The 10,306-nt window shown below is 44.9% G+C and overlaps 1 protein-coding gene across 1 annotated transcript in view; it reads left to right on the top strand.

Moving 5' to 3' along the window:
* Positions 1–6,129: 6,129 nt before the first annotated feature.
* Positions 6,130–10,306, top strand: part of LOC120860239 (excitatory amino acid transporter 3) — a 75,308-nt gene continuing 71,131 nt past the window's right edge. The window contains exon 1 of the mRNA XM_040236029.1: positions 6,130–6,479. Coding sequence (XP_040091963.1) covers positions 6,389–6,479 — 91 coding nt within the window. The 5' untranslated portion in view covers positions 6,130–6,388. The remainder of the gene's footprint in view (positions 6,480–10,306) is intronic.

Below are 10,306 nucleotides of genomic sequence, written 5' to 3'. Positions count from 1 at the left end.
CAGTATGAAAAGGCAAAATGATAGGATACTGAAAGAGGAACTCCCCAGGTCAGTAGGTGCCCAACACACTACTGGAGATCAGTGGAGAAATAACTCCAGAAAGAATGAAGGGATGGAGCCAAAGCAAAAACAATACCCAGTTGTGGATGTGACTGGTGATAGAGGCAAGGTCCGATGCTGTAAAGAGCAATATTGCATAGGAACCTGGAATGTCAGGTCCATGAATCAAGGCAAATTGGAATTGGTCAAACAAGAGATGGCAAGAGTGAACGTCGACATTCTAGGAATCAGTGAACTAAAATGGACTGGAATGGGTGAATTTAACTCAGATGACCATTATATCTACCACTGTGGGGAGGAATCCCTCAGAAGAAATGGAGTAGCCATCATGGTCAACAAAATAGTCCGAAATGCAGGACTTGGATGCAATCTCAAAAACGACAGAATGATCTCTGTTCATCTCCAAGGCAAACCATTCAATATCACAGTAATCCAAGTCTATGCCCCAACCAGTAATGCTGAAGAAGCTGAAGTTGAATGGTTCTATGAAGACCTATAAGACCTTTTAGAACTAACACCCCAAAAAGATGTCCTTTTCATTATAGGGGACTCGAATGCAAAGTCGAAAGTCAAGAAAAACCTGGAGTAACAAGTAAATTTGGCCTTGGAATGCAGAATGAAGCAGGGCAAAGACTAATAGAGTTTTGTCAGGAAAATGCACTGGTCATAGCAAACACCCTCTTCCAACAACACAAGAGAAGACTTTACACATGGACATCACCAGATGGTCAACACCGAAATCAGATTGATTATATTCTTTGCAGCCAAAGATGGAGAAGCGCTATACAGTCAACAAAAACAAGACCAGGAGCTGACTGTGGCTCAGATCATGAACTCCTTATTACCAAATTCAGACTTAAATTGAAGAACGTAGGGAAAACCGCTAGACCATTCAGGTATGACCTAAATCAAATCCCTTATGATTATACAGTGGAAGTGAGAAATAGATTTAAGGGCCTAGAATTGATAGATATAGTGCCTGATGAACTATGGAATGAAGTTTGTGACATCGTACAGGAGACAGGGATCAAGACCATCCCCGTGGAAAGAAATGCAAAAAAGCAAAATGGCTGTCTGGGGAGGCCTTACAAATAGCTGTGAAAAGAAGAGAGGTGAAAAACAAAGGAGAAAAGAAAAGATATAAGCATCTGAATGCAGAGTTCCAAAGAATAGCAAGAAGAGACAAGAAAGCCTTCTTCAGCGATCAATGCAAATAAATAGAGGAAAAAAACAGAATGGGAAAGACTAGAGATCTCTTCAAGAAAATTAGAGATACCAAGGGAACATTTCATGCAAAGATGGGCTCGATAAAGGACAGAAATGGTCTGGACCTAACAGAAGCAGAAGATATTAAGAAGAGGTGGCAAGAATACACAAAAGAACTGTCCAACAAAGATCTTCACAACCCAGATAATCACAATGCTGTGATCAATCATCTAGAGCCAGGCACCCTGGAATGTGAAGTCAAGTGGGCCTTAGAAAGCATCACTACGAACAAAGCTAGTGGAGGTGATGGAATTCCAGTGGAGCTATTTCAAATCCTGGAATGTGATGCTGTGAAAATGCTGCACTCAATATGTCAGCAAATTTGGAAAACTCAGCAGTGGCCACAGGACTGGAAAAGGTCAGTTTTCATTCCAATCCCAAAGAAAGGCACTGCCAAAGAATGCTCAAACTACTGCACAATTGCACTCATCTCATATACTAGTAAAGTAACGCTCAAAATTCTCCAAGCCAGGCTTCAGCAATAAGTGAACCGTGAACTTCCAGATGTTCCAGCTGGTTTTAGAAAAGGCAGAGGAACAAGAGATCAAATTGCCAACATCTGCTGGATCATGGAAAAAGCAAGAGAGTTCCAGAAAAACATCTATTTCTGCTTTGTTGACTATGCCAAAGCCTTTGACTGTGTGGATTACAATAAACTGTGGAAAATTCTGAAAGAGATGGGAATACCAGACCACCTGACCTGCCTCTTGAGAAATCTGGATGCAGGTCAGGAAGCAACAGTTAGAACTGGACATGGAACAACAGACTGGTTCCAAATAGGAAAAGGAGTACGTCAAGGCTGTATATTGTCACCCTCCTTATTTAACTTATATGCAGAGTACATCGTGAGAAACGCTGGACTGGAAGAAACACAAGCTGGAATCAAGATTGCCGGGAGAAATATCAATAACCTCAGATATGCAGATGAGATCACCCTAATGGCAGAAAGTGAAGAGGAACTAAAAAGCCTCTTGATGAAAGTGAAAGTGGAGAGTGAAAAACTGGGTTAAAGCTCAACATTTAGAAAACGAAGATCATGGCCTCTGGTCCCATCACTTCATGGGATATAGATGGGGAAACAGTGGAAATAGTGTCAGACTTTATTTTGGGGGGCTCCAAAATCACTGCAGATGGTGACTGCAGCCATGAAATTAAAAGATACTTACTCCTTGGAAGAAAAGTTATGACCAATCTAGATAGCATATTCAAAAGCAGAGACATTACTTTGCTGATGAAGGTCTGTCTAGTCAAGGCTATGGTTTTTCCTGTGGTCATGTATGGATGTGAGAGTTGGACTGTGAAGAAGGCTGAGTGCTGAAAAATCGATGCTTTTGAAGTGTGGTGTTGGAGAAGACTCTTGAGAGTCCCTTGGACTGCAAGGAGATCCAACCAGTCCATTCTGAAGGAGATCAGCCCTGGGATTTCTTTGGAAGAAATGATGCTAAAGCTGAAACTCCAGTACTTTGGCCACCTCATGCAAAGAGTTGACTCATTAGAAAAGACTCTGATGCTGGGAGGGATTGGGGGCAGGAGGAGAAGGGGACAACAGAGGAAGAAACGGTTGGATGGCATCACTGACTCGATGGACGTAAGTCTGAGTGAACTATGGGAGTTGGTGATGGACAGGGAGGCCTGGCGTGCTGCGATTCATGGGGTCGCAAAGAGTCGGACACGACTGAGTGACTGAACTGAACTGAACTGAAAGTGGAACTGCCATTTAGTAAAGCATAAACACAGTTTATAATTCATCTGCGTACATGCTTTGAACTTCTGAGATTCTTGACTTTTAATGCAGAGATGTTAATTATTGCAAAATGAATGTATATGTATAGACTCTATTCTCCGTTTTATATTACCCTATTTTTAGACTGCATAGTTCAAAGAAGCATAAAATGAGTATGTACGATGTGAGCTTTAGGTGTGAAAGTACAATAGATTTAGGGTCCCTGACAGTAATTTAAAGGAAATTACTATTAATCAATATACAAAGGGTCTTATGTGTGTGAAATGGCTCAATGTATCTTTAGGACAGGCAGGGAACAAAGGAGGAAGTAAGAAAATGCCTGCCTAGGTTGACTCCAATTAAAACTCATGATGGCACTTGTTGTGTTCCAGGCACTGTTCTAAGTCTTTTACATACATTCTTGTATTCAATTCTTACAATACCGTCATGAAATAAATACTGTGAATGCCTCCATTTACACATGCAGAAAGCAAGACAAAAAATTTAAGTATTAATAACTTGCCCAAGAACACTCAACTGTTAAATTGTGGTGCTGGGATTTAAACCTAAATATATCCTACCCCCAAAACCCAGGTGTAACTATTTTCAGTTCAGTTCAGTCGCTCAGTCGTGTCCAACTCTTTGCAACCCCGTGGATCGCAGCACGCCAGGCCTCCCTGTCCATCACCAACTCCTGGAATTCACTCAAACTCACATCCATCAAGTTGGTGATGCCATCCAACCATCTCTTCCTCGGTCATCCCCTTCTCCTCCTGCCCCGAATCCCTCCCAGCATCAGAGTCTTTTCCAATGAGTCAACTCTTCGCATGAGGTGGCCATAGTACTAGAGTTTCAGCTTTAGCATCATTTCTTCCAAAGAAATCCCAGGGCTGATCTCCTTCAGAATGGACTGGTTGGATCTCCTTGCAGTCCACGGGACTCTCAAGAGTCTTCTCCAACACCACACTTCAAAAGCATCAATTCTTCAGCACTCAGCCTTCTTCACAGTCCACCTCTCACATCCATACACGACTATTGGAAAAACCATAGCCTTGACTAGACAGACATTTGTCAGCAAAGTAATGTCTCTGCTTTTGAATATGTTATCTAGGTTGGTCATAACTTTTCCTCCAAGGAGTAAGCGTCTTTTAATTTCATGGCTGCAGTCACCATCTGCAGTGATTTTGGAGCCCCCCAAAATAAAGTCTGACACTGTTTGCGCTGTTTCCCCATCTATTTCAACCATGAAGTGATGGGACCCGATGATGATCTTCATTTTCTGCATGTTGAGCTTTAAGCCAACTTTTTCACTCTCCTCTTTCACTTTAATCAAGAGGCTTTTTAGTTCCTCTTCACTTTACTGCAATGTACAAAGGTTGTCTTAGATTCTTCAACTTTTTTCTCTCTTTAGGACCTGTTTATTCTTTAAATACAGCCCTATCTACAACTGTAAAGGGCATGGATGTGCTTATGGTAAACACTTTGGAAAATACAGAAGGATAGAAAGCAAAAAGATTCAGACATCATATTATCACCCAAGGACGAGCACTGTTAAAATTTTGTGTTTCCTTCTAGACTTTTTTCTAAGTACATGGCTTTGTTTTATGTTTGTTTTACACAGTTGTGATCACACTATATAAACAATTTTAATCTTCTTGTTTTCCCTATTATGACATGTGCCATCCTATGCTCTTAGAAATGTCATACACTTCCTTCATGGAGGCTGCATAATGTACAGCTGCATGGCAGTTCCATAAAATATTTACCATTCCTTTCATGCTGGACATCTGAGTATTTCCAGCCTTTTTACTGTACGATGGAAATCTTTCTCCCTTCTTTCTTAAGAGTTTCCCTTCTTCTGACATTTCTTCAGATCTTCCCCAGGCACACAACGACGTTGGTATTCCTCTATCTTTCCTTCCTCAAAATTTATTTTGTGGAAATGAGCTGATAAGCTCATTCATACTAAAGTGTACATGGTTCATAAAACTTACTTTCTCTTCCAGGACACTTCTGTCAGTTTACCCAAAGGAATGGCGCTCTAATTGTGAGGAGTTAGTTGCGGAGATTCCCCAACTGGAGGAGACTCTACAACAGCAAAAAGGTGCGGGGCTGCGGTAAACTAAGGAAAGCTGACGAGAAGGCAAGACTAGAGCTGCGAGGTGGTGGTGTGGTTGAGGGAAGAAAAACGTTTTGTATGAGCTAGGGTGAAAAATAAAAAAAACTGAGTAAAAGAACGGAAGAGAATTAGAAAATTCACTCCGCGGCACTTACCTAGATTCTCCAACTCTCCTGCTTTTGCCTTTCCAAAACGTTTGCCCTGAGGGATGGGCCCGCCCACCTTTTACTCAGCTCCGCTTGGTTGGGTTCTCAGTCTTAATTACTTTGCCAAGTCTCATAGCTCTGGGGCCTCGGGCGGCCACGGAGCCAGCCGCAAGCAGCGGAAGTGAAGTTCTAAGAGGGTCCATTCCAAGCCCTGGGTCCACAGGCAGTCCTGCAGGAGCTTCACCTCCCTGGACCCAAACAGGAGAGTTAATAATACCTCTGGGGGCGGCGAGTTAGAAACCTCGTGTGAAAGTTCACAAAGTCCCGTTCTGCTCCTAGCACTCTTTCACTCCTAGAGGCTTCAGGCTTTCTAGGCTGTTGGCAAGACCAAGAAGCAAAGGGAACCCAACACAGAACTCAGTTCCCCCAGCTCTCCCCACTCGGGTGCTGCACTGACAATAGCTGGTGTGGAGAAAGAGGAGGCGTGGGGGTGTGCAGGCTGAAGTTCAAGCCAAAGGGGCCAGTGACTCCGCCCCTCCGCCCCGCAAGGATTAGGGAGCAGAGGAAACTGTAAATCCGAAAACCTAGCCTGACCAATTTAAAAAAAAAAAATAGCGAAAGGCTCCAGCCTGAAACTGGGGCGGAGCACACTGCTCTTCTGAGGGCCGAGCCGGCTCCAGCTACAGCGCGAACGCCCTCCCAAGCTTGCTCCACCGGTACCCCGGGCGCACCACGCACGCACCCGCCTCCCTGGGCCGGCCGCTCCTCCCTCTTTCCTTGCTGGTTGGCCCGGGTGCCGCAAGCGCGGCGGCGGCAGGAGGAGTCGGGCGCGCCCGCCACGCACAGCACGGGCGGCAGGCGCGGCGCACGAGCTCAGGTGGCGGCTGCGGCGGTGGTGACAGCAGCGGCTGCAGCAGCTAGCGCACACCCTCTCCGCGTCGCGCCCGCAAGCCTCCGCCACTGCGCCGCGGAGCTCCCGGCCGTCCCAGGGTTTCCCCGGCCCCCGCGCGCACGGGCGAGCCCCACGCACAATAGCGGCCGCCTCTATTGTGGTTCCGAGCCCGGGCGCCAGCTATGGGGAAGCCGGCGAGGAAGGGATGCGACTGGAAGCGCTTCCTGAGGAATAATTGGCTGCTGCTTTCCACCGTGGTCGCGGTGGTGCTAGGTGAGATGCGTGGCGGGTGGGCGACGCGCGCAGCCTCACGCGCTCCCAGCACCCAGGCCGCGTGCGGGGCGGGCGCGTGTGAGGATCGGCATGGCGCTGGCGCACCAGGTGCTCGGTTCGGCGGCTCCCCCTCGGCTTCCGACACCGCGCGGGGGCTTACCCTCGAGGGTGCTGATTTCTCCGTGCGAAGAACAAAGCTCCTCTGGGACACCCATTTGCGTGCTCCGTGAGCTTCGAGTTCCTGCTTTACCCAAAATGATCATAGGGGTTTGGAAGGGGGCAAGGGAAACAAGTAGGTCTCGGTTCTTACCGTTTGGAAGCAAATGTGGTTTAATTGTTTAAATCCTATCTGCTCCCCTCCTCTTTTGCCCCCTGAACCATGCGTTGTCCGGACAGAGCGAGTGTGGATGATGGTTTGCGGTTGAACTGGAAGAGGCAGCTTAACCTCAGGAATGGTCCGGTCCCCGGCGGGAGGGAGAGTGTGGATGTTACAGTCGGTCACTCTTCCTAGTCAGTGCCTGGAAAGGTGCCTGCCCACGCGGCGGCGAGCCGCTGCCCGCACCCAGGCAGGGAAAACCCGCCAGATTTGTGCTTGAATTTAGGGATGTGCAGTGATGGCCCGCAGGAAGTCTAGGGGAAGCGAGACCTATCAGATTTCTCCCTTTCCACCCTGCAAACCTACCGAGGTCGCCTCCTTGAGCTCCCCTGCTCGCCACATTTCTTTTCTATTGAAAGTAATATTTAAGTCATATTTGCTTGTTTTTAAACAAGGTGTATTTAAGTGATTTATTCCTGACACATCACTGGATCAGGTGAATGTCTGAGCCATTGCTCAGAGGTATGAGTTATTCCAGTTTAGACTCTGAATTTCTGCCAGGTTGTCTGTTTTACAACTTGGGCCTTGGGATGTTCCTCTTTGGTGTTGGAGCCAAGACTGTCTCCTTTCCTCCAAGACCTGGCCCAGGTGGGGACACCCAGCAGGTGAGGCTCCTTTGAAGTCCTCACCTTCCATTTGGAAACTGGAGCTGGGAGGAGGGGTAGCCTGTGCCTCTCCCAACCCCAAGCACATTTCTCTCCAGCTGCTGCTTCTCGATCTCAGAATATTTGGTGTCACCTGCTTTCTCTCTTGGTGCCCCGCCCCAAAAACGTCTGTGGAAGTTAACGCGATCCTCAGGGTCGGATTTGCTCCTCTAGATCCTTGCGCAAAGTCAGGTTTCTAGTAAATAAATAACATCGTGGAATTACTTTAGCAGAGGCTATCTGTGGGAGGAAAAGAGAGAAGCAAAGTCTTGACTACTTAGCTCTGTTTCCCCCAAGAAGAGTCACGTGGCTCTAAGGAAAGGGCTATCCTGGCCCATCACATTTTAAATAACATTCCTCAAAAAAGAGTGATGTGATTTTCCTGCAGCCAAATAGATGAGATGGTTTTGTTTTCCTAGTGACAAGAGTCCAGAATTAATTGTGAAATCCCTTCTTCAGGATGGTTTTGGGTAGGCTGGCATTTCCCTCCTGATTCCTTGTGGAAGTGAAATGATCCTGCCTTTTCAGCTGTGGGGTTTTCCAGAGATACTCACCTGTTGACCACGTGTGGCATGCTGGTGTTGAGTTTACTGATTCACTGAAGGCTGGTTTGGCAAAGATTTTGAAAATTGTTCCCTGGCCTTCATAACCTGTCACATATATACATCTTCCAGGTCAAGGGAGATAACATGTCTGTTTTGCAGATGGGGCCTTTGGTGTCAGATGGGCGATTTTTTCCAGTTTTAATGTGGGTAAGCCCTGGGAGCATGATTCAGATACTTTGCTCCAGAAAGGAAAACACAATATTAAATCTGTAAGTACTCAACTGAAGTCTTTCAGCACATTTGCTCCTCAAAGAGTAATATCAGGCAGTCCTGAGCATTTCAACTCGGTCTGAGAAGTGTCAGGCCTATACCACCCTCAGTATACCCATCACAAGGCCCTTCCCAGGATCCTTTTCTTTTCTTCAGTCTTTGGAGCACTGAGCTTGAGTACAAAAGTCACACCTCTGTCTCTGTCATCTGTGCTAACTCATTCTGGGTTAAATCCAGAAGTGAAATTGCAACCAACTTATAACAGAGATGCTAAGTCCATCCATAAGCCCTTTTGACCATGATAGTAAGTTTATTTTTGTAACAGTCTTCATTGATAACAGAGATCGCAAACACTCTCATGTAGCCTCCTTTCTGAACCTTTCAACTTGTGGACCTTAAAAAAGAAGAACGTTTAATTTATTACCCTGACAGAATATCATCTTCTGATTAAAACTGAAGTATTTTGTCCCTGCTATATATAATTCATCAGCCCTGACACTTTAAAGTATTTTGATTTTTGAAGTGAAGGGCAAAACTTTTTAGCAGCCGGATGAAAGCCTCTGATTTTTCAAGGCAGTATGTGAGGGGAGATGAAATTAAAGGTCATCTTTATTAGGTGTAAATGTTAATTTCTTTTGTGGACAAAGAGATACTAAAAGCTAACTATTTCCTTATATTGTTACTCATAAAATAAAGAGACTGAATAGTTAAGTGACTTTCTTTGTTAAAGTGACTGTCTTTCACTATCTGTTAAACCCTACAAGGTCCTGGAGATAACATCTTAGATTTTCAGATGAGAGGCCTTTAGTAAAATCTGATTGTATGTGTGTGTGTGTGTGTGTCACTCACTCAGTCATATCTGACTCTGAGACCCCATGGATTCCTCTGTCCCTGGAATTCTCCAGGCAGGTACTGCAATGGATTGCCATTCCCTTCTCCAGGATCTTCCCAACCAAGGAATCGAACTTGGGTCTTCTGTATTGCAGAAAGATTCTTTACGGTCTGAACCACCAGGGATTAGGAACAATTTTTACTGTATTCATTACGATTCTTGCAGGCCTTTCCCTTGCTTCCGTAGTGTAGTAGGACGAGAACAGAGACTGGAGTCAAGTGTCTTAGATTTGAATTCTGATCCAGTCATGCTCTGTGATTTAAACAAAATCTCTCTCTCGTTCTCTGGAATCCTCAATTTCCTCATCTGGAAAATAGGGATATAGATCATTCCCTCCTATGCTATTAGAGTTGATTAAGATAATGTGAAAATACCTACTTGTATGACTAGCATATAACAGGCACTCAGTAAATGTCATTTTAAGGTGATTTGAATACCTTGATTCTGAGGAAATTATTATTTTTTTATGAAATAAGGTCTCTCATGATCTTTCTCTGTCCTGCTTGGTGTCCAGCCTAGAATTCTGAGTTTAGGGTGATGCAAGTATTTTGATGACATGTTCTGTCGAGGTGAACACCAGCCTCCAGAACACTCACTATTCATTGTTTCGAAAGGATATGGAAAGGATTAATCATTTTGTTTTGTGCCCCATATAGCATGATTTTCATTTCATTTAACAGGCAGAAATTCTGAGGGAAGAATTTTTGTGCTTTCAGTGGGAATTCTGTTCAAGCAGAATCTGTGTGAGAATTCTGTGCATTGTAATTCAAGTCAGCCGGTAATCATCATAGCATGTGTAATGTTGGCAAAGCACTCATGGAACCCTCACCCCACTCACGACATAAAGCCTGATCATTCTATCCAGACAGGTTGTGCTTTATTTCAGTTGTTTGAAAAATCTGATTTCCAGCTTATGGATTTTCAGGAAAGGATATAGCTATTGCTATTTACAGGACAGAGCCGACGAGCTTATTCTTCCTGAATAATTTTCTTCAGCACACTAAAGGAAGCAATCATTTATAAATTCAGATTCCATTGTCTAAAACTGAGAACAGTTTCTTCATGTTCTTAGTAATATCCTTGCCCAAGCCAGCCTCATG

The sequence above is a fragment of the Oryx dammah genome, unplaced genomic scaffold (genome assembly GCF_014754425.2).
Source record: "Oryx dammah isolate SB20612 unplaced genomic scaffold, SCBI_Odam_1.1 HiC_scaffold_11050, whole genome shotgun sequence".
In the NCBI taxonomy this organism is placed as follows: domain Eukaryota; kingdom Metazoa; phylum Chordata; class Mammalia; order Artiodactyla; family Bovidae; genus Oryx; species Oryx dammah.
The sequence above is the reverse complement of the archived record's forward strand: the minus strand, read 5'-3'. Positions and strand labels throughout refer to the sequence as shown.